Genomic DNA, 24,860 nt, shown 5'->3' with positions numbered 1-24,860 from the left:
TGAACCTCTGTTCTTTTCTATTTTTTATATCACTCTTCACCCCTCTCCTAACAGCTGCCTCTCCTCCCCTCCCACCTGTTCATCTTTTTCCATTGCTCTTCCTCTCCAATCTATGACAGCATTTGCCCATCTCACCTTCCAATCCCTTCCTTTTTTGCTCCCCCACGTCCTTTATTCTTGTCCCTTGTTCCTGCTCTGACCTCGTACATTGAGCTCTTTAGTCAATAGCACTCATCTCTCATTGTTTTTTTAAGTCTGTCCATCCCAAATGCTTCCAATTACTTTTACGGTTGTTGGAACCATCATGTCTCTCTGGACTTTTCAATATGTTACTTCTGGTAACCCTTTAACCCTGACTTGCCTTGTACTCCACCCGACCCCTTCAACCCCTTTTCCCTAACCATTACCCTGTCCTTTCATTCACCACTTTAAGCCACGGTCAGACAGACAGGAGCACTTTTTCAATAAAACAGTCTCCTCATTCATTTCAGGGAGAGAGGGGATTTGGGCTTTGTCAAAGAAGGGAGAGTTGTCCATCAACAGAGCTGAATGTGGCTCAACCTTTGTTGAAACATCATCCAGCATGTCCCTGCACTGGTCAATCACACAGTGTGTGTTTTTTGTATATGACATTATAAATGGGATATATAGGATCACATTATTCTTGCCATGATACTGTAAAAGTTAGTTTCAGAGGCAACAGGAAAACCCAGATGCACACAGCCAGAACAGGAACTGTACTAGAAATAATGGAATGTGGCTAACAGGCTAACAGGTACAGGTATCAGGTTCAAACAGAGATACCACGTAATCAACAGAAATGCTCAGAATAACACAAAACCTCTACAGTAGCATGATAAGAGTTCTTACACATTACCTGAAGCGCCAACAACGTAGTTAGTGAGCCTGGAGTTTATTAAAAGAGTGTTTTGAAAGACTTACCTGCTGACCGGTACCAGCTCGTCTCATAGTAAAGTCCATTCAGTCCGATTAGCAAATGCAATTCAAAAGGAAGGAGCCCATTGATGCTTTGGTTAATGTGCAAGGACTCATCTCATGCTACTGTAGAAGTTTGGTGTTATTTTGAGCAGTATTAGTGGTTAAAAAGCCATTTTGGGAGCAGCCGGTGGCGGAGTGGTTAGGGCAGTCGCCCAATGTAAAGGCTGAAGGCCCTCGAGGCAGTGACCACGGGTTTGACACCGACCTGCGGCCCTTTGCTGCATGTCTCCCCCTCTCTCTCTCACCCCATTTCCTGTCCGTCCTATATAATAAAGGCTTGAAAAGCTGCCCAAAAAATAATCTTGAAAAAAAAAAGAAGCTGTTTTAATACCTGCACCGTGCTGCCCTGAGCTAATCAGTGTTAGCCACATCCGACTGTCAACGACCCTACCAGATTTCTCCATTGATCTTTCATACATGAAAAAAACTTTCTCAATGACTTATTTGATGACCCAATTTGTCGAAAAAGACCCTGGGATGATTTTACACCAGAATTACACTTTAAGTTCCTTTTGGCTCCTCGTAAACCTAAGGGTGACATCATAAAGACTTGGTCTAACAGTAACACTCACTGTCTGGCAGAGAGCCAGTGTTAGAGGGGGAGGTATACAGACAGAGTGTGGCGGATCAGGAATGAGAGAAAAATGTTCAGGACTTAGTTAACTGGGACTGGCGGGAAAAGGCAAGGGCATCTGGTAGACTGACAATTTGATAAGTTCATAAGCATTGTAGGGGTCCCAGAGGAGAAATGTGAAGTAGCAGAAGTGTAGAACAGGCATACAAAATGTCTGGTCATGACACATGCAGCCTCTTACATTTTTTTTATTGCAGTGCAAATGTCAGTGGTGTGAATGTGGTCATTGTGGCTATACCAATGCAAGGTAGAGAATATTATAGATTTGAAATCCGATTCCCACTTACCACTAACCAGTTTAAGTGACCGTGAACAATGTGAAAAAAATGCCCCCCCCCCCCCCCCCTTTAAGAACGACAAGGGGAAAAAATGTTGTTGTCGATCATGCGGACGTGCCCTCAATATATGATATTAGACATCTGAACGGATATATCAGTAGAGTGTATAGAGAGAAAAATATATATAGTATACATATATACTATATATATATATATACATATACATAAATAGGGATAAATCATTTAGCTATATACGAATAATCACTATTATTGAGAAATGTGCTGTAATGGTCCTGTATTTTGCACATATATTCTAACTGTTCCTCTTTCCCTTTTTTCTATTGTTCTGAACTCTCCCCATTACTTTTCTCATCTTTGCTTTCTGTTCCCACCTGCAGTCTGATTCCTCGTCGATGTCCCCTTTCCACTGTTGAATGGTTTCACTTTATCTCATTCTCCCAAGTTTTTACATCATTTTCCCTCTTTTCTGCGCCCCCAACACACACACACAAACACACACACACACACACACACACACACACACACACACACACACACACACACACACACACACACACACACACACACACACACACACACACACACACACACACACACACACACACACACACACACACACACACACACACACACACACACTTTTTGCTTCATCCATCACCCTCTTTACCATAACTGCATTGCTCCCTTTCTGTTCTTCTTTTCATCCAACCGCATGCTACCTCATCCCTGGCCCCCCCGGTACCAGACCCATAAAATCCTCTCTCATCACTCCCTCTTCTCCTCACCTCATCCATCTCTCTTACTCGCCCTCATTTCCATTTTGTGCCTCCTCCCTTCGATTGTCAGCCCCCTCAACACACACCTTCTCGTCATTCTTTCTGGCACCCCATCCTCCGATCTTGTTCATGGCGTCACACTGCATTGGTCATTGTCTGTTCAGCTTGCTTTCTTAATCTTTATTTTCTGTTTACTGTCTGTTTACTTATCACTATCACACCACCCTCCCAAACCCAATCCCTCCCCTTTCATCCACTCCCCCCTCTCCCTATTCTGAGAGTGTTTTATCCCCCCCAAGGGAATGGCTTTGCTGCAACGGTTTTTTGAGGTATTGACGTTTCCACTGATATGGGGCTGGTTATCTGTCAAGGCCGAGGCTGAGGTGTAATGGCTCTGTAATTGGATAAGATATAGAATTTTTGCCAGGGGAGGGGTGGGGTGGGGGGTACTGCCTCACCCTCTGTTTTATCATATGACTATCATCTCTCATCCCTCCTTCACTACGCTTCATGCTCTTCTCCCACTCTCTCGTACTTTCTTGGTCTGACTATCTCCCCATGGTGCTGTTTTCTCTCTCCCTGTCATTTTTAAATCAGCCATTCTCCTTCACTTGTGCTTTCAGTCCATCACTTTCTTATCTGTATTTGTGTCCTTACAAAAAAATCCATCGCAGAGAATCACAGAAGACGGCCATGGCATGGCCAGTTCGCAGTCCATCCACCACCCACTCTTCCTGATAATCATTTCACAGTCGCATTCAGTCACAGGCTTTGCCGTTTGTTGATCTGATACATTCTCGGAGCTTGATGTGTGTGTGTGTTTGTGTTTGTGTGTGTGTGTGTGTCTGTGTGTGTGCGTGTGTGTGTGTGTGTGTGTGTACTAGTCTTAACATCTGTTTTATGCACTCTAATGCACATCGTATGCAACTTTCTTGTATTCCTCACACTGGTTTTACTTCCCTCACAGTACCCTACATACCATGTTGGCATCACGCCTCTTTTTTTTCTGTTATTTTCTAATGGCTGAGTAATCAGGTCAGTGGGATCATGTCCAGCATTTTTCTTTCTCTTCTGTCTTGCTTTTCTATTTTTGCAATTTAATCTCAGCCTCATTAAACCTGCAAAGTCCAGGGGAGTTTTGGCTCCGCCTCAGGTAGACACCTAGATGTGTGAAGAGGAGCAGCTTTTTGAGGATACATGGGTATTTGTCTGGTAATGAACAAGGCTAGCAAAAGGACACAACAACTCATACTTGCTAATTCACCCAGGAGACTCTCCTTTTTCATTGCCCTCTCCCGGTGTCTTCCTTTGCTCAAAATTATCCTGTATTACTGCTGATATATGACACATTTTCACACATTTTTTCCTTTTTGTTTCTGACACTGTACAGTCATGATGCTTGTGAATCTGCAGATGATTTGTGGTTTTGGGCGGCTGAAATAATACACCATTAATATGGAAAATATTAATTACAATATCTAAAATGGGAACTGAGCAGAGTTGCTGCTCCGCTGTTCCACGAGTCACAGAGCAGCGTCACTTCATTGATTATTTCAGAAGCTTAAAGTTTGTTCCAGTTCCTCTGCCAAGTTAAGGCTATAATTACAGTTTTTAGTGCCACTGCTTATAACAGTAACAGTCAAATGTAAAGTATTTAACAAGAAAATGTTGATTCGGTATGCTTGTTACTTTTTTTATTCCTTAAGTCACCAGAATGCAGAAAGCAAAGTCTCCGGCCCAATTCACACAACCTTTCTGTTGTGGGCCTGTCACATCTTTATCATACCCTGCCAACTGTGTGAAAGGCATGGAGACGGAATGGGGAGGGCCAGCATCCGAGGTGGCCCCCCGGCTCCCCACAATGTTTGAGGTCTCAAGGTTGGCAAATATGGTGATTCAAACACAGCCATCTATTCCAAGAGTCAGCACTGTAAATAGCATTGAAACATGGTCTTTAGATGCTGTCTGAGAGAGTCATTTTCTTCAAAGCAATATTTCACCTTGGTAGAATCATTTCCAACTTTACCGTGCCTATCATGTAATGGAGATCATAAACCTTCAACTTGAGAGCTGAATTTTTGTACACATTTCACAGATTCTGGAATATATACAAAAAGGTAAAGAGGCAGTCACATGATTTCACTCAAATTATCCATTTTTGAAACTTGTAAAAAGAAAAAAAAACTTTCGCAAAATCAATGTTCCAGCAGAGTAAAATATCACTTTAATTTGCACTAAATGATTCACATATTGAACCAGAGCTGAGCTGGAAATAAGTGGATAGCCATATGTAACTGTCAGTATCAAGTGGGTTATATTTTTTCCCGACAGGATTTGTATTTTCACTCACATATATCATTATAAGTAGGGAAGAGTATCTTTCCTGTTTTATTCGGTGTAAGTACTTCGTGATACATAGATCATCAGTTACACAGTTGTAATGCTGTGCCAATATTCTCATCTTGGGTTCCATTTCTTGGCAAGTCGTATCCCTGAGCTGTAACTACGTATCTGGAGTTATGTGGATGGCAGTGGATTTTTTTTTTGAAATGTCATATTATAGCAGTCTTGCATACCAATATTAAAAAGGAGTCTTGCCTTGAATGTCATACATACTAATGCCATTCCTCTAGAAGTTGAGGTGTCTGCTGAGTGGGACGGTGACCATTAATAATAGGAAGGACTTTACCTGTGTAACTCAACTCTCTCTTTGTAAAATGTCATTATGCTGGGGCCATGCTGCTTCTGTCTTTTTGGACCTGAGAGCCGTTTTGCCCTGAACAGCAGCAATCCAGCCTGTTTATGCAACAAGCTGCCTTTGCTAATAAGATATTTAGAAGAAAAAACATTTCCTATCTTTTGTATTAATTAACCCAGGATACATGCCATTTTAATTCCCAGACAGATGCTGTAAAATGGGTATAAGATATCTGAAGGCAACCTTTGACTTCACTCTCATTCTAAAATGTCACTAACTCTGCAGGTGCTGGTGGATGGTCACCTCTGGACAGTGACCATTACCAGTGGCTACAGGTGGACCTGGGTTCCAGAAAGCAGGTTACCGCCATAGCAACGCAGGGCCGCTACAGCAGCTCTGATTGGACGACGCGGTACCGTCTCCTCTACAGCGACACAGGAAGGAACTGGAAACCATATCATCAAGATGGCAACATTTGGGTGAGTTATAAAGAAGTGGGAATAGGGAACTTTAAACAGTAAGTCAATCAAAGACCATCAAAGACGGAGCTTATAGTCGGCTTGTTTTTATATTATCAGTGATTATTGTAGAAAACCATATCAAAAGTTTAAATGCATTGTTCTGGTAAAAATATCTGAGTTCGTAACAAATTCTCATTTCCCCTACAAATATTTTTTTTACTGTAACAATTAATGTATCATGCAAGATGCAAGTGTTGAAAGAATTGTTGAGAAGGAAAGCATTTTTATTATGATAGAAAAGGAAATTAAATGACACTCAATTATTATTATAAAAAATATCCAATGTTTTCTTGTCATTATGATTTAAATGTGAAGGCTTCCTTTTCACTCTACTTTAACCCAGAGCAGAAAACCTTATGTGGGAGTGCAACAGTGTGCTGCACATAAATATTCATCAATTTATTAGCTCAGTTTTTTACCAAATGTAATATCTGAACCATGAATGAGCCATTAGCGCTTAATTCCTTGACATTGTATTGATGAGATCTCTATGTGGCTATATATTGCCTACTCTACGTCCCCTATTCCAAGCCAGCAGGACCTCTGTTATAGCACTGTGAACAAGCACTTGAGTGGGGCATCTGACAAGCTGTGATCATTAGTTAATGGGTTAATGGCCAACACTATTCACTGTTGCTGTATGGTTGTGGGCTACAGGTGATAACAGATGGGCTTTCAGCAAGAGAAGATGAAAAGAGAATAATAGTCCTGTCATGAATAACATTGATACACCAACATGGTCAGTGTGAAGGGAGAGGAGAGGCTGTTTGCCTGTTTATCCTCACAAGTGGAGACAGGATATGTATTTTCCCCCAATCCATCTGATTCTCACCTGCTAGAAGACTATAAGGTATATGTACTCATTTTTATTTTATTGGTCAAAGAAAACACACATTAATTAACATCAATATTCAGTTCAATTCAATTTTATTTATAGTGCCAAATCATAACAAAAGTTATCTCTGGACACTTTACAGAGTAGGTATAGACCACACTCTATGACATATTTGTGATTTACATAGACCCAACGATTCCTCCATAGAGTGCGGCGGCTACGGAAACCTTCCCTATAACAGGCAGGAACGTCGGACAGACCCAGCTCTGTGGAGGACGGCCATCTGATTTGACCGGTTAGGGAGGAAGAAAAGGAGAGAGAAAGAGAGAAATATGATATTGATATATCAGATCGAGCAAAAAGACCACCGAACAACCTAGTTAAAAGAAACATAAAAACAGTAAATATAGACCAAATATACAGCATTTACAGTATTAGCATCTACTCCGAGAAAGCCTTGAAAAACTAGGAGGGAACTAGACGGGCACTCAGAGAACATAGACCTTCACCAGGGCCATGCCCTATCTCACAACTTTAACAAATGTGAAAAATAATTAGTCTATCCGCCCCGTGATTCGGATCTGCTCCAAAATACATAGTTATTCAATACTTGGCCCATGCTATACACTTCCACTAAGTTTCATGAAAACATAAGCTCCTTGGTGGAAGAAATAAACAGAAGCTGACCCAGTTGACCCCTCTTTCTGTAAATTCACTACATATCAGAATGTTATAAAGTGAATCCGATAAAGAAAAATCTATTTTCCATAATGCTTAATAATTATAATATGATAATAAAAAGAATAACAATCAAGCAGTGACACATCTTTAGTGCAGAAATTTGCTCTCCTGCCAGTGTTATTAAAGGGGAGCCCAATGCTTGTCCTCGCAGCCACACTGGCACGGCATATGGTCTTATCGTCATCATCATACTATAGCCTTACGCTTTTAACATAAGCATTTCAATGGTGCCTGTTGATTGTTGATGGTAAGCAAGCTTAAGGAAGTGTTTCCTATCAGGCATGATTACGGGCAGCATACCTTTTAACTGACTGTCCCTCAAAAATTATTACTGAAATGCAGGTTAGCAATTTAAGCTTTTCTACCTCTGCTGACAGGGCAAGAAAACACTGGTTAACTAATGTGTTGGCAGTAGGCATGTGCTCTACTTAAAATGTATAGAGCCTCCATAAAGATTCATGTGCACCATCACACTTTCATTATGAGAAGATCCAACATGTCGAAAATCTCGTTTACAAGCCACAAAATGAAAATCTCTGGTTATTAGAAGGTCTAGTTACTGTGTGTTTTCATACACCAAATGTGAGCAGTGGTGTTTTTTTTTGCATGTGTGAGTTTTTGTTTATGGGTATGAAGCTCTGCATTCAGCCAAAGAGCCTCATCATTATTCCCTTTTAGTACTCATAGCCTGGATGCAGTGACAAACATGGATCATTAACAGTTGAAAGTAAATTAAGCTGTTGTTTATGCTGTGTGCTGCATCATAATTGTTTGCAGATTATTATTTATTCAGAAGTGTTTTCCTTTTGCTATTAACTCTGATTCATTGCCTAATATTTCTGCAAATACTCCAAAACACATTCATCTTACAGTAGATGTTGGATGTATTTGCAACCATAGCTGACTTTTTTTCCCTGTTTTGCCTCGATGGATGACATACATATTGCTTTTTAATTTATCGGCAGTGTAATTCAAAAGATTGCTTATGTAAACAAATACGGAGCCAATATTTTAAGCTGGGTATATTTCATCAATAACTCCTGGGGCAGTAACAAACAAAACTGGAGCCGTTTGTTTCTCTCTGTCTCATGTCTTATTTCGAAGGGGTTTGGGGCTTACAGCAATCTACATGAGTGCACACACATGAACTTCTACTCCTCCTAAAGTTAAAGATTAAACCTTTTTGTGTGAATGTGTGTGCGTGTCTGGTTGTGTGTAAGTGGTGATAACGTCATAGCTATCAGTGCTATAAATCAAAAGGATGGGTTGGGATGGTAGGATGCTAAAGCCAACTCAATGTTACACACACACACACACACACACACACACACACACACACACACACACACACACACAGCTACCATCAAGCCCTGTTCCAGCCCATTCAATTACATTCAACTCAATCCCATTCACCACTGGATGAGGTTCACACAGTGATCCCCAGAGAGAAAACCTACCTGTCCTGCAGTCTAATGCATTGCCGTTATATTCAGGAACATTTTGCCACCATTCACCGCATGCTGTTACTTCACACTGATGACTTAACTATTTCACTGCCAAACTGAGAAGGCAGCCTTCAGTCAAAGCAACAGGGTAAATGCTGGCTTAACTGTTGTGACTGTGAGGATAGTTTGTAAAGGCCTGTCAACAGCATTATTAGTTTTATGAAAAATAATGTTTTTAACGACTCACTCGTACCCCTGAGGAGTCACAGTGACACTGATGGATTTACTGCAATTATTAAAACTGGTCCAACAGAGGACAATGCTTAAGAGTCTATCAATATTTTCAAGCTTGAGTTAACCACTTACAGAATAATCATACTTCTAGGGGAACTCTCATTGGCTATGTTAGAAGATGTGATGGACTTGTGCATAGATGTTATGTTATAGCAGTGACGTGCAGTCAGGGGAGGCAGGTGAGGCTGTGCCTCCCCTGTCATCATGAGAGGAAAAAGAAACAAAATAATAAAATAACACAAGTATTAATATTTGTCCTCTGGACTATGATTTTGGTGTGGTTCTTAATGTATTTTGACCATTTTTATAGTAAAAATTGCAGAAAATTCTGTGTTTCCTGCTTAAATAAACGGAGTCTCTTTGGAGACGAGAGGTGAGGCACGGACAGCCGAGCCTCCCTCCAGATTGCGCAATCACTCACAAACTGGATTGAGCGCGTGCAAACGGCGCGTGCTTGTTCCCATTTCTGTGTATGTTTCCAATATGATGGTTGAGGACACTTTTATGTAATAAAAGTATACGTTTTCTCTTCCATGGTGTTCAGTAATGTATTTTACGTATGTGTGTAATATTTACATCTTATTGATGTGACATAAATCCACAGGGGAAATGCCTGGCTTGAGGCAGGCACTACCTCTGCCTCAAGGCAGGCGGCGATAGTGAGCAGCCTGATAGCCAGCCAGGTCACGGTGAACTCTAACGTGTGTGCAAAAAGTAAACACAAGTGTGCTGTGCGAAGCTGTAGAGCTTAGCGACAAGCTGTCATTTCTCGCCCTGAAAATAATAAATATACTAAGAGTCCAAAGCTGGACTTTCAGTCAAAGCAAGAAGTCATTTACAAGTAAAGGTAAGACATACTGCAATATACAGTGGCACTGGTGTTTTAAAATGGTTTTCAGCATCCCATTCTCTCCTATTCTCTCCTATTCTCTCATCCTATCCTATAGGCATTCTACTGTATGTTTGTAAATCTGACTTGTGAGTGAGTGCCTCCCCAACCCCAACCCTCACTGCACGTCACTGTGTTATAGACATCTCATCTAACCATTAAAATTAATGGAGAGTGAATTTTTGAACCACTAGGTCGCTATAGAGCAGTGTGTCGATTATCAGGTTCATATCGGTTGTATCTATGCTGTACCAGGATGCTCATACACAGTGGTGATGTGATACACAGTCCTGCCCGCTATAGAGCTAATAGTAGCTGGTAGTAGAAGAAGATGAGAACAAGCAAATGCAAAGAATCAGGGTTTAAATCTCTCATTAACAAAATGGGAGGTACAAAATGCATTTAATATGTTTCTCAGACCTTAATAATGTGCATAATATGATTAGATGTGTAACACTGAAGACTACTATTCTTTATGTCTCTGATTTACTTGCTTACGCATCCTCTGAAAACCATCACTCATTAAATAGTGGCAGTTGCAAAAATTACAGAACATGCATTTCAGAGAGGTCTGGGAAACCTTTTTTAGTGATTGTCTTAATGTCTTTTGACAGTTTAAGTGTCAGATCTGATTCCACAGTCACAGCATCCTGATTTAATGTGTGTCTCAGTGGGAACATTAAAAGCTTAATGTGATGTGTAGTGACTTCTGTGAGAGCAAAGGAAAAAAATAATAATTTCTGTCTGACTGCACATTAAAACTCAATTAACGTAAACATTTTAAGTCACATTTTCCTTCCACACACTTGTTTATCATAACTCTTATTCCGATAATGCCAGCAGGCCCTTTCAGATTGTTTATTAATGTGGATGAGAGCTTGAAGCTGCAAGTATACCCAGGTCAGTTGACAGTAATGTATGTATCCAATAAGCTAGCACAGCCAGTGCCGCAAATCTTAAACTGATACAGGATCAAAAGAGGACAAGTTAATAATGCTTTCTCACTGGACTAATGAAAAAGAGCCTACTGTATGTGATTTTTTGTTGTTGTCAGAACTAATATTTAAATAAGGGCAAACTTCCTACCACCTCAAACTGCTTTCATGCGACTAGTTTCCTTTCCGCAATGTATTATTGTGAATATCTCTTTTTTTATGTTCTATGTACGTGTTCCCCTACCAATAGTTCTATAAGGTGTGTACCATATTTTCTGGACTAAAAGTCACCCTTTTTTTCATGGCTTGGCTGGTCCTGCGACGTATACTAAGGCGCGACATTGGAGAAAACAAAAAAAGCTAATCTCGGGCTAAAAGCTAGATGGCCACAGGTAGAGGAACAAGTTCACAAATGGGTTCTTGATCAACGTGCTGCCGAGAGAGGCTTGTCAACGCTGCGATTAAGTCTCCACGCCCAGGTAGTTGCAGAGGCGATGAATATAAACTACTTACTCCTTCGATGAAATCCCTGTTCTGGATCTCTGATTTTTTTAAATAAATTTCCTCCCAAAAATGTGACATATAATCCAGTGTGACTTATATGTGTTTTTTTCTTCTTCATTATGCAATTTTTAGCTGGTGCGACTGATCCTCCGGAAAATACGGTACACAGCACAGGGTTAAATTGCATTCAAATCTGCATGTGTATCTTTGTTGGTGTTGTGGTACATGCTGGATAGGACAAATAGTGCATGACTGTGCTGTTAGCTGGGAGGCTACACCTGCAAATACTGTATGTAATGTCAGCAGGGTGGCTACAGATGAAAGCATGGCAGGATAAGGGAAACGTCTTCATCCTTCAACAATGTAGTCAGACAGAACCAGTGGTAAAAACAAATCATTTTATTTGATATATTGTTGGTGTGCAGGTATCCCATTCAATTAAATTGTTGTCTGGTTCAAGGTTGCCAGGCTAGTTTTCCTCCGAATGCACTGGTAGTTTAGTGTCAGCTTTTTCCTATCCTTAGCGGAAAAAAATAAATAAATATGGCGGTTGGATTGTTTTAGTCCCTGAGTTTGTAGGGTCCCATTTGACTCTCATTGGAGACAGCCCTGAATAGATTGAGAATTGTAGTCCAAAGCAAGTTCCTAAAACCGCACTTCTACTGCAGTAAATGTATTTACTTCCTTCCTCTGGTTTTCTCAACAAAATTTCCAACTTGATTTATTATTATTTATGCGATATTTCACAGTCAGTTCTGAGAAAGAAAAGCAACATGAAGAATAAAAGTTGTTTCTGACTTTTTGAACTTGAGTGATTTTCACAGTTGTAAGATTTAAATCATCCTCCGCATTTTTGCATCTGATTAAATACAGACATCAAGTGGCTCACATTTCCATTAAGGTATTTGGCTGACACGTTTATCTCGAGGGGCTGACATAAGGAGGAAAGTAAGTGTACATTACCACAAAGACAACACTAAAGCAAGGAAACATGAAAAAAATGGATAGTGTGAAAACAAAGATAAAAAGAAGGCTCAAAATATCCTAAAGACTGTACTCAATGTCAGAACATTAATATTGTCAGAAATAACATGCTTGTTAGTGCATGTGACCGTGAAAATATTTTGATATTTCATATATTGGCTGTGTGAAGGCAAAGTCTTCAAAGAGTTTTCCCGTATAAAACATATCTTGAGCTACAGTCTTTAGAAAATAGAGGAATAAAACCAAACATAAATGTATTACAACAGATTAGTTTGTATTTAGTATTTTTAAGGGATATTTAGTTACGAAGGCAAACTACCATCTTCCAGTAACCACTGGGCTACTGTTTTTTAAGCAATTTAAGCATATTGGTAATGCACTTGGGCATATAGCTTTTTCATACCCACATATTCCATGGAGACCCCTGTGTTATGAGGAACCACATACCTCATTCATGAATTCATATTCTAGTGAATCTGCAGTCTGCTAAATGTCAGCCTGTAATTGAGTGATTTGTCAGGGAGGGGGGCTCCAGATCTCAGCAGGGGTGCGACTATACTGTAGTGTCTCTCTGTATTGCCCATGCTTTATATGTATTTTTTTAAATTATTGAAATGGTCATACCACAAAGAAACTTTTAAGGTGAACTTATGATGAGTGTGGCATGGACTATTTTGCTTTTGTTGTGAAGCATCTGAATAGAACGTTTGTTTGTTAGACAAGGAGAGAGAAAGATGTGTTGGCTTCGATGTGATAGTACCAGGAGTAGAAGTAGGAGAGATATTATTTAAAACAAATATCTGACTATTTTTTTCGCTCTATTTATAGCTACACCATCTAGCAGCAACGAGCCTCCGGTGTGTGAATAATGATAGACTTTCATTAACTAATCTATACCCAATATTCCACCCAAACCTTCATACTTCTGCTGAGGTTTTGAAGTTGGACACATGTACAGCATTTGTATTTCTATTGAAGTCGTGCTTCACATCAATGACACAGTCCAGTAATGATGATTGTGGATGAGGGGAATATCTTTTTTTTTGCCAGTAACACAAGAGAAGCAGTCAGTTTTGTTATGTCAAAGTACAGTATACTTGAATGCATATTTCCTTGATAATTATTAATAATTCTTTAAAAAAGCATCCATTTCAAGATGTTATGTAAAGATGCACACTACACTCAGCTATGCATTGTTGAATTCTAGGCAGTCGTATCCAAGAAGCTATGAAATGAGTCAGGTCTCAGATGGGGATGATGCATAGCTACCACCCAAACAGCAACTGGTACCAGCTGATAAAATGGATTTGAGTAGGGATCAAACAAGATTATTTATGGCAGAAGAAATGAGGTACACTCATTTGATATTAATGCAAGATCTTTAGGAGGTTTAGCATTCAGTTTGATGTGTGTATTAATAGATATTATCCTCCTGTTTTGATCCTAACTCATATAGACCCAGCACACAAATTGTTAAAATAGGCAAATAGGCATCTGCATGCATGAAAATGGACATGTCCCTGCACACAGACACATTCACTGAATGCAACTACTACTGACCATTTGCCGTTAGCCATTGTAATTGAACGATTACATCCAGCATTCAAGTCCAAACTGTTTGAATTTAACTAATCAGACCAAAGAGGAATGCATTGCTTGCAGTTATGGATTTGACTTTTACAGCTTTTTCATCTATATTGATTTAAAGCCTCTTCTAACTTTCAGCTCTATATCTTGATCCGCTACAGTGACTTCACAGGACTTGAACGTCAGCCTCTTTAATGTCACTTCACACCATTCCAGATAAGAGTTGTATGGAAATTAAAAATTGCTGAGTGTGAATAACGGGGATGATGAATTGAAATAGATAGTGAAGACACTTCCCAGTGACTCTGCTGTGGTACAACTTGAGAGGCTGCTATGAAATTTTAATAGTACTGTCATGAACATGAACATTGTGAATTTCTTACAGTGTACAAGACATGGCACTGAAAGGTTTAGTCAAATTAAACCTTTACCATGTTGTGTGATGCACTGTCTCAGTGTTTTATGAGTATGTAAGTCAGTTTATTTCTAGAGCACATTTTAACACCAAAAAGGTCAGTGAATGAGAGACTAAATTTAATATAAATGCAGTCCATTTATAATTTAACGGTAACAGAAGTATATTGAGCAGGGACAAATACATTGTACATTGTTTCATATAAAATAGATGCCATGCATACAGGTTTCTAGACGAGACTAATATACAACCCCTGTCCCTGGTTAGGCCTTTACTAAGTTACACAAGCAAAGTCAAAAACAATACACACGTTCGAATACAGAACATAAAATACAACACACAAAGTCAAGGACAACAAGTGATGTGTTTGTGCGTGTGCACACAGTTCCACAGTTGGGGGGCAACAACTGAAAATATTGTGATTGTGGGACCTACGAGATGGGATGACGGAGGTGATGTTCTCGTACTTTTTCAGTACCAGTAATCATCCTTGCAGATGCATTTTGGACCATATGTAGTAGCTTCACTAAAGTCTTCATTAACTACAAATAACTGGATCTCCACACCACAACCAGACATTTTAGGGGCACACAGTATATCAATAATAGATGCCGAAATTACAATATGCTATTTCAAATTCAGTGTCACATTTTTATTATGCACTTTTGAAGATGCAATAGATGCATAGAAGGTAAACCGACAGCACCACCGCTGTCATGAAAAAAAACAAACATAAATTCGGAATAAGACATGTGAGGAGACCCTCAGCTCACAAGATGATACAGGATATTGAGTCCACGAGAACGAGATGAGATTTAACACTATTTTAAAATTTCAGTATTTTCTTTACAGGGGGGCTGGTTTTAGCAGAGAGGTGTGGTGGTGCTGCAGGTGTCTTTGCATAGTACTTGTGTTAGCCACAGTGTAGTCTACGGTACTCATGGAGGTAAAGTATAACCCATGGAGCTGACATGAAAACTATTTTTGGTTTTGTAAATTTCTGCTGTTACTCGGCTCAGGAGCTTCCAACAGATGGCAGAGACTGTCTGTCCCAGTGCGTTAAATACGGAGGCATCGGAGCATGCCGACACTGACTATAACTTGCAGCCCAATGTTAACGAAGCAGGTTGAGCTCATGTGTTACGTGTTACGTGTTACGTGTTACGTGTTACGTGTTACGTGTTTGTGTTATGGTGCTGACGGCACTATCGTCTTACAGTGCTTACGTATTGTTCCTGTGTTATCTGTTACTCTGTTGCTGTTTAGCCACTCACATATTGCAAAATGCGACCATTTGGTCGCAGTTTAGAGCCCTGGGCTTGGGAGACCAAAACACACACATACACACAGACACACACAGTAGGGGATTATGATGATGATTTTTTTTTTTTAATTTTTACAGAATAGTTCCTTAAATAAAGGGTCTGTAATTTAAACTGATTCTTGACAACCATAGCACAACATACGTATGCAGGCATATAGGTAGTAGGCAGTAGGATAAAAAGACACTGAAGCAAGAAGTGACCTATGACATGTTCTGTGGTTGTGTTAATGACAGTTGAGGCAGTCGGGGGAGCAAGCGAGGGGGACAGAACTCCACAACAGATGGAGGGGGTGTGTGGGATGCAAACGGTCAGTCACTTGAGTGTGAACAAAAGGTTCAAGGTGCAATTTTATTTTTATATTCATTTTATATCCACTAAAAAAAATCTTTTTAAATTTGGTCCACAAGACTGTTGGTGATGAGCGATGTCTATCATGACTGATTCATTTATCATACTGAATATAACATGCCTCTTTCCAAATGGATCATGTGGGTCTTACAACTAGAGTAATGTCAACGCTCTGGGTGAGTAGGCGGTGTGATGCATGAGGAGGAGTCAAACATGAATGAGTGTGATACTGGCCCCCTCAAAAAACATGTCAAAACAAACACTCACAAATACTGAGTAGTTAGTAGGCACATACACAAACACTGAAACATGACTTAGCTCCATGTGGTGTGTGAGGTTTTCTAGCAGAGCCAGGGAGGCAGTCTTCACTCCATCAGTGTAGGTCCCTGGTGAGCAGAGGGGAAAGAAGGTGCCAAATGTTCACAGTCTGAGTAATGGGCTCTTAAACCTCTATTCTTTCCCTCTGTGTGTGTGTGTGTGTGTGTGTGTGTGTGTGTGTGGCTCCCTGTCTGACTCTCTGTAAAATTTAATTCAATGCAGGGGAAGATTTTGCACACCAATGATAATTTATTGAAGTCGGTCGGGGAAATAATGATAATGATGTGTTACTAAAATGTTCTTGATTTTTTTTACAGAGGCCATTCTTTCTTTCTTTCTTTCTCATACTCTAAAGTCTCTAATTATACAAATTAAAGTATATAGAAAAGTACTAGCATGAAATGATCTTGAAGCATTCCTAATTTCTCAACTAACAATGAATGGAAAGCAAGGAAGAACATTGCCCCTTTGTTACCAGCTCGCTGGGAGCAGTTAATAAAGGACTGAGCTGCATAGCAAAGCGCCGGAAAATCATATACAAAGGGTTATAGTTATTATTATTATAATACCAACTCCAAAAAGAACATTTGAAACACCTCGCTTGCACAAATAGAAATATGTATTAGAACATTTGATTCACAGATTAAACATGAAAAGGACATAAAGTAAAAAGTTATAATAAAACATGCAGATAACACGCAGTGCAGTGCAAGCTCAGTGTTTTTCCTCAGATAGCACTGAGGAGTATTGAAGGACCGTAAAAATGGGGAAAAGGGGCAGAAAAACAGGAGACATGATGTGAGCTCCCCACTGGGACGGACAAAATAATATTATAATAGGAAGATACATTTTATAATGAACATCTCTTACAGAAGAAGAAATAACATTGTATAGCAGGAAGTGTTGTTTTCGGCGGCCTGTTTTACTTTTAGTCTAGTCTAGTTTTAGTCGACTAAAAGTCTGAGCATTTTAGTCTAGTTTTAGTCGACTAAAAGTCTGAGCATTTTAGTCTAGTTTAAGTCAAAGAAAATTGTATATTAGTCTCTTTTTAGTAATGCAATTATATTTAATCAATATAATAAAAGTACCTAGTAGTATTGACGAAACCAACATTTTAGTTTTAGTTTACATGCATGTACAGGTCTAGAATAAGTTATCCAATTTATGTTGATGCTAAATTCAGTTCAGTGTTATTTGCTCTGTGAAATACAAAACTAGTGAACGTATTTGGCCAACAAGGGGAAGTTTAGTGCACTTATAGAGTGAGTCAGTCAGGTAGGGACTAAACACACACACACACACACACACGCTAGTCACACGCACACACACACACACGCACGCTATTCTCTCTCTCTCACACACACACACACACACACACACAGACACACTATTCTCTCACACACACACACACACACACACACACACACACACACACACTTGTTCGCAGCTCCAGTGGCTAACGTCTAAAGCTGGCGTTAAAACCCGACACATTAACCGTAGCCTCATGTCGCATTCTAAAACAGAAAGTATTATTACATTATGTCTTGACTTACCTAAATGTCATTATGGGATGCCCTGGGGTGTCTCTTAAGATCTGTGGTGTTTTTTCCTGTGATTTTCTAGCAGCATTTCTTTCGTTTTCCGAAACACATTCCGTTTTCCTTTCCACGTATATGTAATGAAAGTGTTTCTTCTTTTCCTCTCAAACACGACCCCCGGCTGGTGTCAAACTCTGTTCTCATGTTTCTTTAGTTGTCGCTAACCCTAACTCTAACGTTAACGCTAACCCACTGCAGCAGCAGCTTCAGAATCTGAATAATGCACGTGTGGGGATTGAGGAAGTGACTCGGAGAGAAACTAATAATAATAACGTGACTAAACAGAAATGAAGAGACATTTCGTCTCGTTTTTATTCGTCAACGAAATTGCATTATATATTTAGTCTTAGTCATCGTCACATGCCCAGCATTTTCGTTTCGTTGGGTTCAACGTTTCGTTGACGACAATATTTCGTCGTAATTTTCGTTGATGAAAGCAACACTACTAGCAGGGTACTTATAACAAGAAATGATCAGGAAGATCAGTCACCCATAACTAAACAAAAATGATAAAATAATAGTTGAATCACAAACAAATTACAAAAACATTACAGTATACAGTACAGCACAGGTCAAGATTCTCACTCAGCCCATTTGGAGCTGTAGACCCGATCAAAACTCCATTTAGCAGAACTTGTTCAGGTCTCCACCCCTAGTGGGAGGCTCGATTGACTGTTTGGCCCAGAATTTGAATTCTGTGAGTAACTGTTAAAAAGTGGTTAGCCAGAGGAAATGAAGAATCTCTCCCTCTGAGGCAGCTTTTTCTGTCCTAAAAGGCCTGTTCCCATTTTGCTTTATTATACCGACATATAGTTTCAGGGAAGGAGACATGAATAACATTAAGCCTCTCATGGGGGTCAGTCAGATATTTTATTTAGAGCGTTTTCCACTATTTGGATTCATAAACTGCTGCTGTTTGTTTGAAAGAGGGCAGGCGAAACCACAGCCACACAGAGGAGCTAACTTGTCTAATGGGACAAGTGCTGTAGTGGGAGGCTTGAATTGATCACAGCAGTCCCTAAGGTAAATGTTACAATTCTGAACATATCATTTAATCTGCCTCACATGCAAGTAGCTCTAAAATCTAAAATGTGGCATTCAAACAGTCAGTGATGAAAACAGAAGATTATTATTATTTCAAAACCGTTTAAAGAGTTCATCCCTTCATGGCACAGGAGATGTTCATACCCACGCAAACACAACCACCCACAGGGCTTTACAGAAACACAAATGTCTCTATGGCCCTACTGTTTTGTCCTTTTCACTTGTCGATAAAAACAAAAGACCAGACCAGGCCGGACTGATTTCCCCTGCCTCTGTTAGAAAGGAGTACACACACACATGCGCACACAATAGCCCTTACTCTGGGATGGTCTAACAAAGCGTCCAGCAGCAACAAGCAAACACCAGAAAATAGCTTTCACTTGTTGTTTCTCTGTATCTGGAGATCTGTTCCCTGGAAATATCTGTCTCTGGCTGTCAAAACAGACAAACACACACACACACACACACACATGCAGATATTCACTGCCACACAAACAGACAGAAATGTCAGATGCACATTCAGGAAATGAAAAATATGCAGCAAGGGAGAAGAAGTAAGTAACTGAGCTTTAGAAAGGAGGGAGAGCTGCTGAGCAAGTAGATAATGGGTGTATATGCACATGCGCCCGGGTCTGTGTAGGGATGCAAGCATGAAAACATGCATGTGTCTTATTTACATGGGAAGTGATGTGTGTTTGCGTGTGCATGTGTGTGAGACAGAGCAGACCACAGGGGGATTTGTTGACCAGCTGTAGGAAAGTGATTGGCTTGTTGTTTCTGAATGACAGCAGCCCTGGTGTTCCAAAAGCCCAACAAGGACACTCGCTGGCTCTCAGCTTCCCTCATTATTTTTGTTTTCCAAGTTTGGTTGCTTTTCCCTCCACTGATCTCATGGATCCCTTAAAATCACATAACAGCTCTGCACTGTTTTGATTCTCACCCAAGGTTGTCTGTACTAACTTTGCATATTTAAACTTTTAAAACACAGCATGTTCAGTTTTTAATATCCTTCGACAAGTCAGAAAAAAATTAGGGTAAATATTTTTCAGTTTGAATCTACAAAGGATTCCCGGGTGCAGGGATTCTCAGCCAGGTCATTATTTAAAGCTGTACTAGGTAAAAAGCAAAAAAAAAAAAAAAAGCCATAATTTGGAGTAGAGTGCAACCTCTTCCTGCAGCTCTCCCTCTCGCTTCTTTGTCCTGAGCTAATAGGTCTCTGAAATTAGCTGTGATTGACCAAAGTCTCCAGGCAGACTACATCTTCTAAAGCCTGAAAAGAGAGAAAAGAGAAGGGGCAGAAGTATGGTTTTCTCTCAGAACACCAGAATTTCAACATGATAAAAGATTATTATGGATTTTTTTTTTTGTACAACATCTCCAACAATAAACTGCCTATCCTAGGCTTAAGAAGTGAGTTTGAGCAAAGGTCATAAGAGTGACTCTTCTGATCACAGGTTTCACTTCCTTGAGAGTTATCTATTCAGCTGTGTCTGACAACAATAGCATTCTAGTTTTAATCATATCTACTGTTGTGGAAATAGATTCTTCAATAAAGATCAACAAACAGGATCAGCTTTTTCTCCGTGGTTTATTTTGCCAAAGCATTTTCCTCTGCAGACAAAAATTAGTTCATCCCTACATCCTCACAAAGTTAGAGTCTGGTAGGAATGACGATGTGCCGAATCTCGCACAGTCTTTTAGGGAGAGGGACAGGACGCGAATAGCCTTAGTTGGGTGACATCTTTAGACCAAACAAAAACATGCCTTAGACATTACAATTCTGAACATTCTGAACCTCTCTCATCACAAGGTCTCTAACACAGGGTGCAGATGCACAAATATGCCAATATATCATCATGAGTTAGTTATTTGCATCATCCATTAAGAATGTGAGACAGAGGAGACACTGAACTCTGTCTGACCTGACAAAACTATGATTATGAATTACAAATATCCAAAATTCCCACAACACTACCAACCAACATCATTTCAGATTGAGGTCCCTGAAGCGAAATCCTATCAAATGGGGGTCCATGACGCAATGTGTATCAATTTAGGGGTCCTTGACATGAAGACTGACCAAGTGCACCACTTATGGTTTCTTTTTTTCTTCTTTTTTCATGGAATACTGCAATAGTTTGATGGACTCAGCATAATTAAACATAAAATTTAGGCTTTGACTCGTGGAGAAAAACACACAAACCCATGAAAGCATTTGGGCACACACACAGACATACATTGAGTAAAAAACTCAAAGTTGCCTCAGGCACTTTATGGCCTTTGTTGCCGTAAATTACCTCAGTTCTTGATTAAACAAAACGTCAATGTCTAAGCTCTTAAGTTTCCTAACACTTACACACACTTTCACTGACATAAACGGTCACACATACACACTATATGAAGTGACACACTCGCACACACAAATTCCCAATTACGCGTTGGTTTGCTGGTTAATGATTTGACTTTAGAGGAGAGGGAATTAAATGGTTGACTAAGCAGACTTTTGTTAGGCGTTCAGCATCCACAACTTTTTCCTCATCTTCCCCTTCCTTCTCCTCCCCCTCCTCCACTCTTCCCTACCCTACCTCTTGCCCTCCGCTCTGCATAGTAATGCCTTCGAATTGAGCTGTTCATTCAGCCAAGCACAGATAAGTGCCAAATAGCGGGATGAACACAAAAGAGAAATAAACGAAGGAAGCTGGAAAATAGGGATGGAGCTTTTGGGTGGAGCTGAAAAATGGTTTTGTTCTCTCTCCGTTTCTATCTCTTATACCTTGACAGGCATGGAGAGGAAAGTGTCTGACAAAAAAAGAAGTAAAGTCTTATGCACGCAGTCAGCCAAACCCTCAGTATTTAGATTTATTTTTAATAATTATTTTATTTCCAACTATGAAACGAGCTTACGAGTGATATTAGGTTTTAACCCTGCATAAAGTTTTTAAATGGCGGTCATGTGTATGTGTGTATATGTGCTCCATGTGTGCATGCAAATTGATACACTTGTGCCTTTTGTGTTTCCACTCCTGAGTCAGGACCACAGGCATTTTGCAAGCAGAATAGTGAAGGACAAATATTCAATAGGGAGTGCAAGATATGAAGGAGGATTAAGAAGATTTCTCATAGATACATGAACTTTGGAAAGCTAACCTCAACATTGGACGAAATATGCAAAATGCAGAGAGGAAAGGCATTCATTAGTTTTCTGACTTTCAATGAAAAGTCCAAATTCTCACATAACCAAGCTGTCCCATATGCTCTTTATGAAGTTGATGATTCGAAGCATTTGGAACTACTAGTAAAAAGCACAACAAAACAAATTGTTTCCATTCTCTGAATGTGACAGGAACCCTCTATTAACTAGAAATGTATTTTCCATGACTGTTGGAATACAATACATACAGTACTGTGAGTGTGTGAGTAAGGAGCATATCTCCCCTTGAGTAAGTCACTTTACCCAGCTCTTCAAGACCTATGCACTAGGCAGAGTCTACAAGTTGCAGTTAAAGTATACTAAATGGCTTCCAGATGAGTCATGGGGAGCTGTGTGACTTTGAATCAGGGTGCTAATAAAATAGTATGCGTTTGTTGACCTTCCTGGATAAATAGAGATTAAAAATGAAAGTGAAGGAAATGCACAGAAGGTATAGCAGAACTGTTCACCCCATGTCCACTCCTTGGCCACAGTACTGCACAGTAGTAGTTTAGTGGCTCTGAGCTTAGTGTGAACTCTTGACCATCACCTCCTTTGCAGATAGCATATCTTCAGGGGTACAAACGTTGGTCACTGAGGAGTCAGCTCAAAGCAGACTGTCTAAGCAAAGCTTTTTCCCCCCACACACTCATCCACTGCCCTGCCCGCTTCATGTCTTATCTAGAATAACACATGGCTGTCTAGAGTCTTGCTCTCTTGTTACCTGCTAGGCTTTTAATGATGCTTCTCCCAGATGGTCCATGCTAACTGTTTGGTGCCACTGTGTGAGTGTAGGAGAAAAGCATGGGGGACATTGTGGTGGTGTGTATGTTTGTTTCAGAGAGGATGAGAGAGCACATAAGTGAAAATAGTCCAGGGACTGTGGTGAGGTGGATTAGTGGGTGGTTAGAGGTTCTCCCCATCATGTACCAGGTCAAGTGAAGGAAGAGACACTGAGCGTGAGGAGCAGAGGAAAGGAGGAAAGAAGAAAGAAAATGAGAAGGGTTAGAGCGGGGATATGCTTAATAGTGAATTTTCTCTCGCATGCTCTAGATTTATGTTTTTTCTCTGTTTTTTCACCCGTTTCTACCAAAAATGCACACATAAGCTAATTTTTACAGTCTACATCATAAATGTGTTTGTTTGTTTGTTTATTTCTATGTAAATTCTACCCTTTGTTCCTTTTCAAGAAAACGATCTGAGACCTTGTCGTACCAACTTGGCGTCTTTTTCAGGGACTTGACCAGTGTCCTCTCAATGGCCAGCAGAGCTAGGCTGCTTAAACGGCCTTGGCCCAGCTGGAGCTACTGCGCCAGGCTACTGTGAAATGTGACCGCCTGTGAGTGTGAGTGATCGTGACAGGGGGAAAAGCTCCGCAGCTGCCACTGCTCGTCACTGCCACAGAGTCGCCAAACATGACGCTAGTTGTTTTTAACAAAGACAAATTCGCTGGGGATCGGTAAAGTCTCTGGATCAGTTCAGAACAACGACATGAAAAATTTGGAAAATACGCCGCTTGATTTTTCTCCAATTTGCTCATTTAGCTGTCAAACAACAAAGGATTCCTCCTCAGACAGCTCATCCAATCATCATGCAGAAGCCGAGCGTCCGGGCCAGCCCACTGCCCCAAAGACCCCCAGGGACGCTGAGCGTCCGATGGGCGGGACAAAGCCCAGCATTTATCCAATTAACGTCTAGTGTCGCTGCATTGGAACAACCCGCTCTACGCTTCCCCATTAAAGTCAGTAGAAGCTGAGCGTCCGACTGCGTAAAGCGCTGTGGCGCTGCAGAGATGAATGTGAAGGAAGTTGCGCCGGTTACCTTTGATAAGTAGCTGCTTCTGAACAAAAGATTAAGGCTTTCTAACGCGTATTTAGTCACAGCAGTACATAGCTCACCACATTTTTTTTTTTTTTGTGGTGACATTTTAGGGGAAGCTGAGCTTCCCTTGCAGTCTTAGGGCTATCGCCACTGACACATACTATATTTATACATTCAGCTACCACTCTAACAAGATTTAGTTGTAGTGATAATACTTAACAAGTTAAAGGTACAATCCGTAAGATTTTCATTTAGTTAATTGTTAAAGTTACTGTCTTTCATAGAGTGAGTTAAAACAATGGCGATTGATCATATGCCCCACTAATAAAAGCCCCAGTACTTGCCCGAGTACTTGCCAAATATAGCCTGCATGGTGTTCTCATATCCATACCACTGTATTATTGCAGCCTTTTTGTTGTCAGCTGAGCATGGACTCTCTTCATTGATTGCTGCCATGCTGTTGTTCCCGACACAGCAGGGATTCTTAAAGTCAAATGTTGTTCTTTAAGGGCGCACTCACACTGTCCATCCGTACTGTGCCCAAGCACGTTTCGCGGCTAAGGTCTAGTTCGTTTGACCTGTGTGAGTGCAACCATACCGTGTCTAGGCGCGGTACGCTTGCCATCCACGGCCCGTTTGGGAGAGGTGGGCTTTTGTAAA

General features: G+C 40.3%; 1 protein-coding gene across 1 annotated transcript in view; it reads left to right on the top strand.

The window, feature by feature from the left end:
• Positions 1-24,860, top strand: part of cntnap2a (contactin associated protein 2a) — a gene marked incomplete at its 5' end in the record, with an annotated part of 317,844 nt that overhangs the window by 135,945 nt on the left and 157,039 nt on the right. Inside the window, one exon of the mRNA XM_083936142.1 lies at positions 5,692-5,885. Coding sequence (XP_083792268.1) covers positions 5,692-5,885 — 194 coding nt within the window. The remainder of the gene's footprint in view (positions 1-5,691; positions 5,886-24,860) is intronic.

The sequence above is a fragment of the Echiichthys vipera genome (genome assembly GCF_963691815.1).
Source record: "Echiichthys vipera genome assembly, chromosome: 21".
Taxonomy (NCBI): domain Eukaryota; kingdom Metazoa; phylum Chordata; class Actinopteri; order Perciformes; family Trachinidae; genus Echiichthys; species Echiichthys vipera.
Note: the sequence above shows the minus strand (reverse complement) of the source record. Positions and strands in the feature narration are given on the sequence as shown.